Genomic DNA, 16,309 nt, shown 5'->3' with positions numbered 1-16,309 from the left:
CAGCACGCCTGAAGGCCACGGGCATCCGCTTACTCAACTTCGCCGACAGTCTGCCCTAGTGTCTTCCTGCTTACAGCCCGGAGAGAATGTTCTAGAAAGTCTGGCCATCAAGACTTAGCTGTCCCCCAGCTGTTCAGAGCGACTGTTGGCTGCCCTCACTGTGAAGCGCAGGCGGGACATGCCGAGTCCGAGGAGGAGAGCCAGGCGCGGGTGCCCCTGGGTCGCGGGTTCTGCGAGCCCGCCCCCCCGCCCCCAACTGACGCCAGAGCCAGGCTGTGTCTGCTGCCCCGACCAACCCTGTGCCCGGCCTAGGCGAGGGGGAAGGGCACACAGGAAAAGCCCTGCCCGTGTCAGGCACACGGTACACGCCGCTCTCCTGCTGAGAACTTTCCCACTTCTCAGCAAGTTCCACGTACCAGAGGGGCCATCGCCACTGTGTTGGACACCACCTCCCCAGAGCTGCTTCTCAGAGCAAAGCTGGGGCCCTCAGACCAGCCATCCCCCTCGTCCCCCCAGTATTCTCTCAGCCAAGACTGCGAAAGGCTGAGGGATCTGGTCCCCTCCATTCACATTCAAATGCAGAGTGACAGGTCCAAGATGAATCAGCACATCTTCCTGTCCCCTGTCAATGCACAATCATACCGAGGGCCCTGATGTGAACTACGGTGCCCGGCTGTTCAACAACGCACGTCTGACGCCTATCCTTAGCGTAACGCTGACTAAGTCAAGATACGTTTCGAATATCCAAGTATCCCAAAACAGCACCAACGCCCAAACCTTCCAGACCGTACAAAGGCTGCCAGAGCACCAGGCCCTCTGCATGGCAGAGAGCGTGCTGGGGCCAGACACCCACGGTCGGGGAGAGACAGAACGTGCAGGAGGCCCCGTGGCCGCTCAGGATAGACTCCGCGTTACTCACCAGCCCAGGTGGCACCCTCAGGAACCTCAATAAAGTGCCTTCGAATCTGACCAGGTTTAAAATGCACATCTGTAAAGGCTAGATCATAATGTGATGATTCATTTACTCTGAAAATCAATACAAATAGTTACATTACACTCTCATCTCAGAAAGCGTCACGCGCTGCACTCTAACAGGCTGCCTGGGGTAAAAGCTGCCGCTCAAAGAGCAGCGCGGGCTCTTCTCGCCTCGGCGGGCGGGCGAGGGGCAGAGAGAAGCCGAGCACAGCCCCCTGCAGGGACGTCTTCCTTCTCTGTGACCTGTCTGCCGAGACAAATGCCCTGCCCCCATCCTCCCGGGAACAATCTGCGCTGCTCCGCCATCAGATTCTGGACCACCATGCCGTCGGAAAGCACGGAAATGAGAGGCGACGCTCTGGGTCGCGATACTGTCTCCCGGCTTGGAGACAGGCAGCCCGTGACCGACCCTCTTGTCTGTGACTGCACCACACCCCCCCAGGGGTGGGGAGAGCTCACAGGGCCTGCACTGTCACAGTGCACGGCCCCCGTGCTCCCACGCCGAGGGGCAGGGCGAGGAGGAAACCCCGTCGGAGCACTCTGGAACCAACCAAGCGGAAGTCAAATGTCTACGGACCCACCTGGACACCTCAAGTCCATGCCAGAGATCCTGGCCCCTGCCAGAGGCTCAGGACGGGCACTGGGCAGGCAGGGCGGGGTGCCAGCACAGCCGTGCGGCGCCTTCTCCTTGGCCCAGCGGGCAGGAATGGGACTGGGCCCCAGAGGGAGCAGGAAGTGCGGGAATACCACCCCCAGGGCTGCTCAGGGCGAGGCCAGGCTCTGCGCGGGGGCAGCAAAGGCCTTGGCCCCTGGACTCTCTTTGGCCACAGGAGGCACCTGGAGCGTCTCCATCCCTTCCCATTTCTCAGGGGCCAAGCACTTTTACACACTCAGTCTTTACATGTGTGACGGTGCCCGAAGCTCGCGTCCGTGTCTGCACTCTCTTTACTGAGCAGCGCGGTTCCACGGGCGCCCCAGAGAGCGTGTGAGCGCCAGCCCGTGGCCTGGCCATGGGACGGGCCTCCCTGGGTCGGCACAAGGCAGCGGGGACGGCAGGGCCAAGGCACACTTGCTGGGTGCCATCCTGAGCCCCCAGGTGCCACGGGGTCCGGCCATATTAAGGCAGAGCGGTCAGGGCGGGAGCAGGTGGACACCCGGGGCCTGGGGTCATGTATTCTCCCAAGAGGGCGCAGCAGCACGGCTGACCGCACCACGGCCGGCGGTCAGCTGCGACCCCACCCCCCCGCCGCGAGCCGCCCCGCCGGGGAGCTGTTCCTTACTTGGCTGTGATCACTGCCGTGATGGGGACTCTGAACAGAGGGCCCGCGTTGGGGGTCGCGATGTCGTAGCCGCACACCTGGGGGAGAGAGGTTCCGGGTCAGGGGCGCACGCCAGGGCCAGGGAGACTGCGGCCAAGCTGTAATTGCCTCCCTCGCGGGGCCCCCGGACAGGAGTGACCGTGGAACGGGGCGCCCGGGGCCCCGTGGGCACGGTGGAGCGGCGGGCACCTCTGTGTAGTGCAGGCCTTCCCGCAGGCCGCGGGGGTCCACGCGGATGTTGATGTGGCGGCACTGGTTCATGAGCTCCAGGTGGCCGGGGCACTGCACCCATGAGGAGTTCGAGGTCAGCGCCAAGTGGAGCTGCAGGGATATCTTATCAGCATTCTCTGGCAACAACAAGACCGGGAAAGAAAGATCAGTCGCTCTCGCCTTTTCTTCCAGTCAAAGGCAGCGACGGCGCCGGGCAGGTTCTGACTGCAGCTGGGGGTGGCGCCGGGCTGTCCCCTGAGCGGGGAGTCCCCACGCCCCGGGGGCCACTGATGCTGCTACTGTCTGTTGAGTGTGGCTCAGGGCGGCTGCTACTTCCCAGGGCCTGGGGGCTGCTGGTGTAACTCCCCCAGTGTAAGCGGGAGGGAAAAGGATCCCCATGGCAGGACAGTTGTGGGTTGGCCCCTCTCCTGAGCGCCCAGGGGAGCCCCTCCACCTCGCCCAGAGGGGCTGGGCTCTGAAGGCTCGGGTCGCCCCCTTTTCTAGTGACCCAAACGGGCCCCGTGCTGGGAACCCCTGATCACCTGCGGCCCCCTACACCTGCAAGCCCACAGTGACCTCGCTCTCCACCGCTTCTCTCCCGCACGGGAGATGGAACGGCCTCTCACAGCTGCCTCTCTCCCTACTGTCCGCCCACGCCGCCCAGGGGGACGGTCCCAGCACCCCGCCGGGCCCTTACCGGTGTTTTCCGGAAACACAGGCTCGATGCCGACGCCGTGGTCCGACGGAGCGGTCACCTGCACGGGCTCTCGGAGGTAGATGCCGCGATTGGTGCCCACGGTGACGGTGAACCCCAGCTTGTTCGCAAAGGAGGTGTTCTGGACGAGGTAGTCGTAGGCCTTGTCGACCTGAGGAGAAGCACGTGCCGGGCTGGGCGGCCGGGTCAAGCAGCCCTGGCCCGAGGCTCCCGCCCCGCGGCGCCACCGTCTTGGACCCGGTCCTGGTCCGTCACCGGCCACCGAGCCCCTCTCTGCCCGCCGCGCCCCGGGGACTGTGCGTACCTGGATAATGCCGTGGCCCTGGGCGAAGACCTCGATGTTGTCGGCCTTCACGGCGGTGTTCTCCAGCGCACGGCGGACCGAGTGCACCGTGTAGCTCACCCTGTTCGCCTTCAGACCTGCGGGCACAGAGCGGGGGGCGCAGCGTGAGAGGCGGCGGCCGGGCTGCACGGAGCAGACAATGCTGGCGCCCGCGCCGGTCCCAACACAGGGACAGGGGGACTCTGGCTCTAGCTGCGGGCCCCGGCGCCCACCCCCTCCGGGGAACCCCATAGAGGCCCTGGGGCACAGCCCCGCGGGCGGGGAATGCACTAGGGCGGGTCGGGCGGGGTCGGCACGGGAGGGAATCTGGCCCCCGGAAACCCAAGGCAAGCTCGGCAGAAAGGAAACTGAGGCACCGCCGCCGAGCAATCCAGACACGGCACTGATGAAAGCTCCCTGCAGGCGTGAGGGGGGGTGTGGGAAGAATGTGGAGCCCCCCCGCCACTGGCGCCAAGGGCCAAGACCTGTGAGGAGGCAGCGGAAGGCGCTGGGCATCGGCACGCGCTTCGGGGGAGAGCGGGGCGGGCATGCACCTGTTGGGGTGACCCAAACAGCGGAGACGGACACCCCAGCCCGGGGGGCAGGCAGGGCTCCTGGGCACCAAGCAGCGAGCCAGGGTGGTCGGGCAGTGGGCGGAGCTCGTGGGGGGCCCTTCCCAGCAGCAGCCCCGCCCTCTGACGCCCCCACATCCCAGCCCCGCCCCCGCCCTGCCCAGTCTCCGCTCAGCCTGTGTCCGCGGCTGCGACCCAGACTCCACCCGGGCAGAGAGGCAGCTCGGAGCTGAGGAGCGTATGTGCTGATGAACAGCAGGCAGCCAGCAAACGCACTGGGGGGGGGGGATACACGAACTCGAATCATTACTGCCACGTGAGGGCACCACCTCAGCGTGGACTCAGGCTGGACCACGTTTCCTCACTGAGAGTGTAAGAAAAATGTGTCAGCAGCCCGGGGAGAGGGACATGGCTATCCGTTCAGAAAACACGGTTCAGAAGTAACATGAGGCTATTACTCACAGCATTTGAGGGGTTTTTGGCAGTGGGGTGTGGGGAGCAAACATCTGACTTTATACCAGCGGTCTCAACCACTGTGAAAACGGCAGGTCGACCCCTCGGTCCTAAGCTACAGCCAGTGGCCTCGGTCCTCACTAAACTACAGCCAGCGGCCTCGGTCCTCACTAAACTACAGCCAGCGGCCTCGGTCCTCACTAAACTACAGCCAGCGGCCTCGGTCCTCACTAAACTACAGCCAGCGGCCTCGGTCCTCACTAAACTACAGCCAGCGGCCTCGGTCCTCACTAAACTACAGCCAGCGGCCTCGGTCCTACCTAAACTACAGCCAGTGGCCTCGATCCTCACTAAACTACAGCCAGCGGCCTCGGTCCTCACTAAACTACAGCCAGCGGCCTCGGTCCTCACTAAACTACAGCCAGCGGCCTCGGTCCTCACTAAACTACAGCCAGCGGCCTCGGTCCTCACTAAACTACAGCCAGCGGCCTCGGTCCTACCTAAACTATAGCCAGTGGCCTCGGTCCTAAACTACAGCCAGTGGCCTCGGTCCTACCTAAACTACAACCAGTGGCCTCGGTCCTAAACTACAGTCAACGGCCTTGGGTCTAACTAAGCTACGGGTGGACGGCCCTGGTCCTAACTAAACTCTGGGTAGACAAGACAATGGCCTTCGTTTTAACTAGACTACAGGTCGACGGCCTTGGTCCTAACTACAGGTCGACTAAACTACAGCCGATGGCCTGAGTCCTAACTAAACTACAGCCAATGGCCTTGGTCCTAACTAAACTGCAGTCAACGGCCTTGGTTCTAACTGAACTCCGGCAGACAGGGCAGTTGCCTTGGTCCTACGTGCGGGTCCGGATGAGGGCTTTCTCTCAGGAGCACTCAGCCCTCTGGACATGTGACACTTTCTCAAGTGACTATACACAGTGGATTTTGGAACCAACGCTAAGGGGAACTTAAAGACAACAGACAAGTGACCCACTTTCGGCGCCGTCTCTGGGTCCCCATGCACGACTGAACCAGGGCTGCGCCCATCAGGTGGCCCCACGTGGAGAGAGGGCAGGGCCGTCACCTGACAGGACCAGGGCGATGCCTCCGCACGCGTTGGGAGAAGACATGGATGTTCCGTTCATGAGCTGTGTGCCTCGCAGGGTCCAGTTGGGGACAGAGGCGATGGCTCCTCCCGGGGCGCTGATGCTCACTCCGAGGGCCCCGTCGGCGCTGCGGGCCAAGCACGAGAGGTCACTCAGGAGAGAAGCCGGAGCCCAGGGCGCTCGCCGCATCCACGGGGCCAATCCCAGCATGGGCGCCGCCACACCCATCTTGCTCTGACTGCGTATGCGTGTCTGTGCATACACGTGTGTGTATCCAGGCCCACCCGTGAGTTTATTTATAGAAGAAGAAGGAGCGTTGCTGCTCCAACTCGTTAAAGAACGTACTTCTGTGGACCCGAGAGCACTGCCCAGCGGGAACAGTGGGGCCCACGTCACCCCTTCCAACGTCCTAAGCGCTGCCTTTCACACTACGCTCCTGGGAACTGGGGAAACTTCTTACAGTAACGGGGCTTATTCCGCCCACAGACCCCGGACGGGACTCCAGCGCGTCCCCTGCAGCACAGAGGGGTCGGGCAGGAACGCACGGCCCCCAGTACGCCCTGTGGCCCCGAGCGGGACCAGGGGGCCATGACACAGCATCGCCTCCACCATGCACAAGCAGGGGGAGGGTCGCAGCCCGGCACCGGGTCCCCGAGCCCCTGGCCAGACCCTCCCTTTTCCGACTCTTCCTGGCGAGGGGCCCTAGTGCAGCCTGGAACCACATTCCCGTGGGCAGAAAATGAGGAGGGCGGTGTCTCCTTCCTCCGAATCGGGCTCCCGGCACGCCCCACGCACCTTCAAACAGACACTGAGGAGCGAGCACCAGTCAGGGGGCAAGGAGACTCCCCGTGTACGACGGAAACACGACTGGCTCTCCACGGAGACAGGAGCGAGTGGCCAAGCGTGCCACCAACACACTCTGTGGCTCTGGGTCACTCCACAAAGATCCCAAGATTTCGGGCATTGTCCTCCCACCCCTTGCAGGCTCCACAGTCTCCACCAATGAGCACCTGCTCCCGTGCAGGTGACTCTAACCGGGAGAACGGTGATGCGGACAACCTCTCACCCGGGTAACTGCCCGTCTGTTAACACAGCTAGCCGGAAAGGCCTTCTAGGTGTTCAGATTCTGATGTGAAATAAGGCATTTCTGACATAAAATGTATGCCTTTGGGGGGCTGGAGAGAGAGCACAGCAGGCAGGGAGCTTGCTCTGCACAGGATGCGCCTGGGTTTGATCCCCGTCATCCCACAGGGTCCCCCGAGCTCTGCCAGGAGTGATCCCTGAGCACAGAGCCAGGAGTAAGCCCTGAGCATTGCCGGTGTGGCCCCCAAATGAAAAAACAACAACAACAAAAGTCCATGTATTATAAAAGGTCTTGTATGCAGAAAGTCTTATAGTTAGTGATATTTTCCCTCTAAAACCGAGGCGTGAAAAAAAAAAAGTCCAAGTGTGCCTGTGGAAGCGTTATTTGGTACCCAGAAGGCTTCCCCCGTCTCCTGTCACAGGCAGCCCAGCACAGAATGGGGTGCACGGGTCCGAGAGTCCGGCATGGGGCCCCTCAGAGCTGAGGAATCCACGGGAGACTAAGCAAACCCTCCGCATTCCAACCAATCCTGGGGAGGCGGATTTCTCAAACGGAACCATGGGAACTACTACACTCGCTGTTAGTCAGCGTGGCCGGCACATCTTATACCGTAACAACTAAACCCAGTAAACTACCCTGGGACGACCAGGAGGGCTCTTGGACTCGGGAGACTCAGTTCAGCACTCTCACACTTTGGCGGAGTCCACTGGTTTTCCTACCCAGCTCCCAGCACGCCCAAACCCAGGGCCTGGGCACGTCTCAGAAACCACAAACCCAACATGCCCTAAAGCTCCCTCCTGTGTGTCCATGCTCGGTGGCCGCAGCGGGCTCCCCTGAGGGACAGGGCTGCTTCGAGCATCCCTGCCACCCCTGCCTGCCACTGCCCTCCCACGGGTGCCAGGACCCCGAGGAACGCGACTCCAAGTCTCTTTCCTTTTCCTGGTAACCCGAGAGGTTTACTAGGGAGAGCAACGGAACGGTGTGTGTCCCATGGCGAGTGTCCCCACGGATGTCCTCGGGCATTATATAAGCTGGGACTTAATACGCCTCTCGAGAGTGAAAGGTCCCGGGAACCTGAGGCCACTCACCCCTGGAACAGGGCACACAGGGGTTGGCATTCAAGGAGCCAGAGCAGGTGCCTCCTGGAGACTGAAGCCAACGGGCCTTCAGAAACACGCATGCAGAAGGCTGCGCTCTCGTTTCTGGGGCGCGGCCCTGGACAAGTTCCCGACTGTGTGGGAACGTGAGCCCCGGGGAGGAGCCGGAGCTGGTCCCAGGTGCTGCTTCTGCAGCTGCCTTTGGCCTTGATGACGGCTCTTCCCACCCCGGGGAGAGGGAGGGAGAGGAGCGGGCCGAGTGCTCTCGGGAAAGGAAAAGGAAGAAAACCCAGGAGCGCAGGTACGCCAGCCCGTCACTACGCTGCTCTACTGCAACGATGACCTCGCCTCGTCTGAGCGGAGAGGCCCAGGCCACTTCAAAGTCAGTTCTCTTCCTACTGAAAGCACAAGGTGAAGGACCGTGTGGACAAAAACGCCCTTTGCACAGGGGTATTTGACTTGTGTTTCCTAGATGAAGTTCTTACGCTGAAAATGGCGGGAAGTGGAGGAAGGCGCAAGACTCCTCGCGCTCTGGAAGATGCTGGATAACATCGGGCTGTCCTTGGCCCCCACCCCAGCTACTCCCGCAACAGTGCCCCCAAGGCACACCCAATTCCACGAGGCACGAAGGATCCCCTATTGCTTTTCTCTTTCCCTTATGTCACTTGCACGGTTTGCCTAGCAGTGTCCTTCTGCACAGATGCAAAAGACAGTCCACGCTACGCTTCGGAACATGGGAGAAGTGAAGGGAGGAGACGCTTCAGGCTCCGGAGAAGGCTGCACCGCCACTCCCCGGGCCCCTGGGGCAGCCCCACGCGTCCTCGCAGACCTACCTGGGCCCTCGGGATGACCACGTGTACTGGTTGGCGGGCAGCTTCTCCCTCAGAGAATACTCAGCAACCATCATGTCGGGGGAGACATAGGCGCCGACACCTGTGGGCAGAGTCCACGGTCACCAGACGCCTCGCTCCCTCCCGCCAGCTGAACAGCAGGGAGACTCGGCCAAGAGGCGCTTACGTGGGACGGGGCCGTGCTTCTGAATAGTCACTCAGACACAGAAGGGTCTAGCGGGATTGTCATGGGAAGTAAGCAGGACTTATTTTTTTTTCTTTTTGGGTCACACCCGGCGATGCACAGGGGTTACTCCTGGCTCATACACTCAGGAATCATCCCTGGTGGTGCTCGGGGGACCATATGGGATGCTGGGAATCGAACCTGGGTCAGCCGCGTGCAAGGCAAACGCCCTACCCGGTAAGCAGGACTTTTTAAGAAGCATCTTTATCTATCTATCTATCTATCTATCTATCTATCTATCTATCTATCTATCTATCTATCTATCTATCTCTCTATCTCTATCTACCTATCCATGCAACAGCAAAAAGAGAAAGATGAATGTATTTTCAACTATAGTACTGAAGTATTTTGCAAACCCTAATGCCCGAAAGTAGAGAGAGAGTATGGAGGAAACTGTCAGACACAGAGGCAGCGGGAGGGCCGGGTGGGGGCGGGGCACACTGGGGACACTGGTGGTGGGGAATGTACACTGGTGGAGGGATGGTTGTGCGATCATTGTATGACTGAAGCTCAACCATGAAAGCTTGTAACTGTATCTCACGGTGATTCAATAAAAACAGAAATAATCACTGTAAGAAAAAATAAATATTTTAGAAGATCAAAGGGGTTAGTTGGAGACGTGTCTTCCTTTTTGTTTCTGCAGGAGTGTGGGGGTGGGGGAGCGTGTGGACCCCACTCGGCTGAGCTCAGGGCTCACTCCTGGCAACCACTCCTGGTGGGGTTCCTGGCTTGAATGCAGACTGGTCAGGCCCAGGGCAAATGCCCGACCTACTGTGCCAGTGCTCCGGCCCCAGGGCCTCTGTTCTGAAAGAAGCTCACATCCCAGGTCTACCCTTCCAGCCGAAAATGCCCCTTGCCTCAAACACGGCGGCAGGAATAAGCAAATAACAAAGATGTACTATGCAAAAGATCCCCTAGTTCCTGGACAAACAGGCAAATGCACGCAGGCCGAGGAGCTGAAGCAGAATACGGAGAACCACGTAGTCCTGCCGCTCCGACACTCAGAATCAGGGTGTGGAGGCTGGAAACCTCACGACACATCCAACAGCAGGGACAGACTGAGACCACGGGGCAGGCGGGCTTCTCGCCCAGAGGAGAGGAGTGGATAAAAGACGTTAGTTGAAAAACTTGAATGCAGTTCCTAGAGAGGCAGTAAAGAGGTTTAGGCGCTTGCCTGGCACGTGGCTGACCCGGCTCAATTCCTGCTCCCCAGTACGGCCCCCTGAGCCCACCAGGAGTGATCCCTGAACAGAGTCGGGAGGAGGCCCTGAGCACTGCTGGGTGAGGCCCTGACCCAGCACCCCTGCCAAGCTGTAAAAGTTCAATTACTCAGGAACTCCGGGGAATAAGAAAATGAGGTCAAGTATATTCCAACAGACCTTTCAACCCTTTGTGAGGCCAGAGCGACAGTGTGGCAGGTAGGGCGCTTGCCTTGCACGCCGCCGATACGTGTCTGATCCCTGGCACCCCACAGGGTCCACCGAGCCCACCAGGAGGACCCTGAGCACAGAGTCAGCTCTAAGTCCCGAGCGCTGCCAGGTGTGGCCCAGAAACCACAAGGGCGAAAGAAAAACAACAGAAACAAGAAACGGCCCAGCAAGCAGAGCTGAGCACGCAGTGGGCACATCACTGGCAGGCGCTGCTCTTGACACGATCTAACAGAATAATTCAGAGCAAGAGGGTCGGACCTACACGAGCCAGGAGGCAAAGCGTGAGTCTATCACCACCACTACTCTGAAGAGCACTTGAAGAAGGACCAGTTTCAAAACTTGGACGCCCACACATCGCTGTATATGGGTAATAGTATGCCTGTCTGCAATACGTACGTTGTCTTATGTGTGTTATTAGTATGAGTAACAGGACGCGTGTCTATGGTGTGTATTCTGTGTTATGCCTTGTATGTTATTGTGTATGAGCCTGTGTCTATGATATATATGTCGCATTATGCCGTGTATGTTATTGCGTATGAGTAATAGTTTGTGTCTATGATACATATACTGCCATGCAGTTAGAGATCAGAAAAACTGGTGGGGCCAGTCGTTAGTCATAGCTCCAATCATAAATATTAACAGGGATAAGCCTTGTTCTTATCCCCACTTAAAAAAAAAAATCTTAGCTACCATTTACTAGGTACGTTCTCCTTACTAGTATCTCATTAAAAATGCTTTGTGGGCCACAAGTTGGCCGGTACCATAATGGAAACTAATTTCATTATTTCCTCTTATAATCGTGACTCCCTTGGGTGTCCCTTAGGGTCTGGTTGATAAGCATCTGTTTCCAGCACAGTCTAACAACAACACTATATTGTGTCCCACAGCGCAGGAGGGAGAAGCAGCCACCGTCATAAACAAATGCGTTCCGGCGGCCTTGTGCACTAGCAACGCTCCGCTCCTCCACACCACGTTCCTCCTGCGGGTCCCCGGAGAAATCAGTGGGGGAGAGTCAGGGCAAATAAACAGTCCCACACGCACGGCTCTGCAAAGGGAGAAGCAGCATCTCTCCGAGTCCCGTCCTAGCTACCGTCTGCCGCTGCGACCCCCCTTCCCCCACGCCGTGCCCAAACCTGACCCCCACCCGCCTGCCCTCGGCACCGACTGGTCCTTCCCCGGGGCTGAGGGCAGGCGACCAGGCCCCCCGCCAGGTTGCAGTCTGGGGGACGAGGCGCAGGGGCCGGGCCAACAGCCGCGGGGCGTGCGCTGAGCTCGGCCTGCGAGGGGGTGGACACCAACCTATGACGCTGGACGTGGTGCCCCCGGGGCAGCCGACCGTGGAGAGGCAGGGGCCGTTGTTGCCCGCGCTCGACACATAGATGATGTTGTGCTTCCACACGGCCTCGCTGATCACCTCGCAGATCCTCCTGGGAGAGAGCACGGCCAGCACGGTGAGTGCACTCGGGGACACCCTCTACGGACGGCGAGGCCCCCTCTGGCTCCAGGCCCAGGGCTCGGACAGCGGCACCGAGTGGTCCCTGCCCCTGAGTCCATGTCACCCAAACCCAAGGACCATCTTGGAGCAGGACCTGGCCCCACCCACCCTGTGTAACAAGGTCGAGTTGGTCCCAGTGCGGGCGGGCGGGGGGCGGGGGGTGGACAGCGGAAACAGAGTGGACAGTGCAGGGCGATGGTATGAAAGGCTCAAGGGCCATGGGGGAGCTGGACGGCCAGTGGGGTGCTGGCCCTGAGCGCGACCAACTCTGGCCCGGCTGTCTGAGGGAAGGATCTGCTCAGCTCAGTGCCGGCTCCAGGTTAGCGGGGCCAGTGTCCCTCGGCAGGCACCAGAGGGGGTGACACACGCTGACACCGAGGCCGGAAACCGCAGCTCCCGGTGTGAAGGCGCCACAGATACACCCCGAGAAGCGCGGCTGGGGAGGGTGGCGGGGTGGGAGGAGCGAAGGCGCCTTCAAGGAGGGGACAGAAAGCAGCCCCAGGGGCTGGGGTGTCCTGCTCCAAGGGGAAAGGACAGGGGAAGGACATGGGGGGCAAGGGGGCATGGGGACAGCAGCGGCTGCAGTCGGCTGAGAGCGTCTGGCAGGCCCAGGGCCGGAATTAATGACAGATAGCCGGAGCAAGCCTGCGGCCCGGGGAGGGAGCCCGGGGCTGGGCCAGCAAGCGTGCTCCCGAGGGTGTGAGGGACAGCAAAGGCCCTGCGCCAGCCAGAGCCGTCGTCGTGCTAGAGAGTGGCCAAGGACGCTCACCCAGAATTCGGCCAGTGGGTCGCTTCTCCATAGCTGTAGTTGACCAGGTCACACTTGTGGTTGATGACTTCGATCATCTGCCCGAGAGAGCATGAGTGTTGAGCCCATCAGCTGCCCCACCAGTCGCCCCTGTCTGGGCGCCTGTCCAGCACTGCGGAGGCTGGCAGGGTTCGAAGGGCCAACGCCCCGGCCCAGCGGTGCTGGAGAAGGCCAGGGGGCGGCCCGGGGCACGCGCAGGACGAGGGCCAGGGCTAGGGGCAGGACGGGACCTCGGTCCCGCGCCCTGCTGGTTTGTAAAAACACCCTAGGAGACAGACTAGGAATGAGAAACACGTTTTCTACCCAGGTGACTCTAGAGAACTTCAGCCTTGTGATTCTCAGTCCCGGCACCATTAATAAGGGCCACAGACGGACACGAGGTGCAGGTGGGCACCTCCCTGGACGCCGACAGCACCCCCGGCCCCAGGCCCCGCTGCGCCCCCCGCCTCACCGCGCGGATCAGGCCGGTGCCCGTCTCCATGGTGCTGAGTCTCGTGTCGCCGATCTTGATGGAGAGAATCTGGGCGCCGGGGGCCACCCCGTTCCGCTCGGGTTCTTCGGGGAAATGCCCGGCAGCTATGCTGGCCACGTGTGTCCCGTGGGCACCTGGGAAGGCAGGGACGACAGGAAGTCATGTCTGGACCTCGGGCACTGGCCCTAAGACCAGCACAAGGGCAGGCCGTGTCCCCGTCTAGACAGGGGGAATGAAGACGATCAACAGCGGCAAGACACCGTCCGCTGGGGCTGGAGTGACAGCACAGCGGGTAGGGCGTTTGCCTTGCATGCGGCTGACGCCGGTTCAATCCCCGCATCCCATATGGTCCCTGAGCACTGCCAGGAGTAATTCCTGAGTCAGAGCCAGGAGGAACCCTTGAGCATCACTGGGTGTGACCCAAAAAGGAATAAAAATAAAAATAAAAATAAAAGAAACTGTCCGGAGCATCTGTCACCACCGGCGCATTCACTGCTGTGACATTCCTTCCTGCCCTAGACCCCCCAGGCCCTCCAGGGTCAGCCCCCAGAGCAGAGTCCTGGAGCCACGTGGCTCCGACACGGATTTACTGCCCCATCTGGGCGGTGGTGATGCAGAAGCGCCAACTGTGCCAACACAGTGAGCTTACTAGGGCCGGCAGAGTTGCTCGTGGCGAAGTGCCCAAACTTAAGCGGTCCACCGCCCTGTTTCCTGGAAAACAGTTTCTCAGCCCCTTGGGGAACCCGCAAGCTCGCCCAGCCCCTCCCGCCTCCTCAGTGGCAGGCAGGCCCCGGGCTGGGCACCTCCACTGGTGACGATGGAGAGCACGTTCCCCTCGTCGTAGATGTTGACCGAGTAGTTGAGCATCTCGGCGGTGCCGAAGGAACCGTACTCCTGCGCCTCCTTGTAGCTCCTGAGCACCGTCGCCTTGCTCAAGTCCCCGTCCTCGTTGGAGTCGATGCACGCTCTGCAAGGGGAGAAGCAGGGGTCGGTCAGTGTCCTTCCTTCTCGGGAAAGCCCCTCGCCAGCCTCCCAGCCGCGCCTCCCCAGCGAGGACGCTCGGAGACCACGGGGGAGACGGTGCAAAGGACCAGGGCACGCGCCCGCCCGCCATGTGGGAGGCTCTGGGTCCCATCCCTGGCCTGGCCTGGCCCCCAGCACGGCCACATCAGGGAAGCACAGCCAAGCCTGACAGCCGGGAGCGGGGGCGGTGGGGGGACAGTACTCGAGGGGGGGGGCAGGGGAGCGTCCAGGAGCCCGTGTGCAGGGAGCACCCGCCCCTGCCCTCTCTCCCTGTGTCTGCTGGGTCTGATTTCCTACAGGAATACAGCTTCCACCAAGGCCACAAAGGAACCTAAGATAAAGCACCGCATGGCACCAAGGACTTTCCCGGGCCACACTCCACGCTGAACGTTCGACACCCCCTGTCCCACCAGGGACACCTGACAAGGGCAGAGGTGTGACCGTCGGTGGAATCACGGGCCCAGGAGCCGGAGGGCACAGACCTGACATTCTCATAAGGTCAAAGCAAAAGAAAAAAGCGAAGCTCTCCGGGTCAGTCCCTGCCTCAGGATGGCCGCAGCGCTGTCACCCAGGCCTCCGCCCGTGCCCCGCTCTCCTTCAGAAACCTCCACTCACCGGGATTCTCTAACAAAAAACCCAAAACAACACAACCAACCCCCCTCCCCCGACAAACCCCAGAGTTAAGTCTGAGAGGGACTGCGGGAGCCAAACCCATAAACGCAATATACACAATCACGTGATACACTGTAGTAGGTACTCCAGGAAACACAAAAAAACTCAACTCTGCTGTTTCGTGATTTTTGATATTTTAAAAAAATGTTGATGGAATGTCATTTCTAGTACCAAAGAATCTGCGAGAGAACTGAGGACGACTATCAACAGTACCATCACTGATTTGGGTTCCCGGGCTTCGGGAAGCCATGCTCCGGCCGGGGCCCACAGAGCAAGGCCCTCATGCTCACTCGAGCTCGCCGCTCAAGGCCTTGGTGGCGATTGGTGTATTTTCTACACGTTCTCAGTTCCCTCTCTAGTATTTCCTTCACAGTCCATCTCATCTTCGTTCTCACACTTAAACTCACTGAAGGCTAATCACCAAAAATGACCGTCAAATTACCCCACAGCGAATGTACCAACATCTACCAAGCATAGTTTTAAAAAGTTCTGATATGGACTGGAGCGACAGCACAGCAGGTAGGACATTTGCTTTCCATGTGGCTGACCCGAGTTCCACTCCTCCATCCCTCTCAAAGAGCCCGGCAAGCTACCGAGAGTATCCCACCCACACGGCAGAGCCTGGCAAGCTACCCCTGGCGTATTTGATATGCCAAAAACAGTAAGTCTCACAATGGAGACGTTACTGGTGCCCAATCGAGCAACTCGATGAACAACAGGACGACAGTGCTATAGTGCTATAGTTTTAAAAACTTTACTAATACAAATGGTGGCTTTAAGCCTTTTTGTCCAAAGCTGTTTGCAAACTGGCGCACGCCTGCCTATGCACACCAAAGTCACCGCTGACCACGGAGGCAAAACCTGTCCTGACTAATGCGTGCGGGTCAGGATGGATCTAGGCCGACACGTCATTAACCCTCTCGGCGCCAGCAGCAGCAGGGACTCCCCATAAATCTCTCTCAGAGGCGAGTCAGTACTGGATCACGGGAGAACGCCCCTCCTTCAGAAGGGCGCCCTGCAGTGCTGAAACCTTATGAGTGGGTCATGACACGGGCACACGAGTAACCCAGCAGAATCGGGACTCGGACTCGAGCCCACACCCAGGAAGCAGGGCCAGCGCAGGGAGAAAGAAACCCCCGCCCACAGGAGCTGCTGGGGACAGCCAGGTACAAACCACTCCCCTGGGGGCAGGAAGGTGCCCTGCCAGGAAGCCAGGGTCCCCAGACCACCGCCCCCAAGACCTGCCAGGAAGGAGCACGGGCAAACTCTAGCTAGAGTGGAAACTGCAGAGCTACTTTAATTCTAGAACTCGAAACCTAGTTTCAAGACCTGAAACCCCGAGAGAGAAAACCACAAGGCAGTGTCAGAGATGTCTGTGCACTGATGCCCAGGGCCCCGGGAAGGAAAGCACAAAAAGCGGGGCTGGAGCGATAGCACAGCAGGTAGGGCGTTTGCCTTGCACGCGGCCGACCCGGGTTCGAATCCCAG

At 60.0% G+C, this 16,309-nt stretch overlaps 1 protein-coding gene across 3 annotated transcripts in view; it reads right to left on the bottom strand.

The window, feature by feature from the left end:
- Nucleotides 1–16,309, bottom strand: part of TPP2 (tripeptidyl peptidase 2) — a 55,008-nt gene that overhangs the window by 20,870 nt on the left and 17,829 nt on the right. For all 3 annotated transcript variants that reach the window (XM_055143224.1, XM_055143225.1, XM_055143229.1), the window contains exons 6-16: nucleotides 13,930–14,093; nucleotides 13,106–13,260; nucleotides 12,616–12,692; nucleotides 11,651–11,778; nucleotides 8,681–8,780; nucleotides 5,645–5,793; nucleotides 3,524–3,639; nucleotides 3,202–3,370; nucleotides 2,484–2,641; nucleotides 2,256–2,332; nucleotides 920–1,026 (exon numbers count right to left, since the gene is read on the bottom strand). In XM_055143224.1, the coding sequence (XP_054999199.1) occupies nucleotides 920–1,026; nucleotides 2,256–2,332; nucleotides 2,484–2,641; nucleotides 3,202–3,370; nucleotides 3,524–3,639; nucleotides 5,645–5,793; nucleotides 8,681–8,780; nucleotides 11,651–11,778; nucleotides 12,616–12,692; nucleotides 13,106–13,260; nucleotides 13,930–14,093 (1,400 nt within the window). The remainder of the gene's footprint in view (nucleotides 1–919; nucleotides 1,027–2,255; nucleotides 2,333–2,483; nucleotides 2,642–3,201; nucleotides 3,371–3,523; nucleotides 3,640–5,644; nucleotides 5,794–8,680; nucleotides 8,781–11,650; nucleotides 11,779–12,615; nucleotides 12,693–13,105; nucleotides 13,261–13,929; nucleotides 14,094–16,309) is intronic.

The sequence above is a fragment of the Sorex araneus genome, chromosome 1, assembly GCF_027595985.1.
Source record: "Sorex araneus isolate mSorAra2 chromosome 1, mSorAra2.pri, whole genome shotgun sequence".
Lineage (NCBI taxonomy): Eukaryota > Metazoa > Chordata > Mammalia > Eulipotyphla > Soricidae > Sorex > Sorex araneus.
Note: the sequence above shows the minus strand (reverse complement) of the source record. Positions and strands in the feature narration are given on the sequence as shown.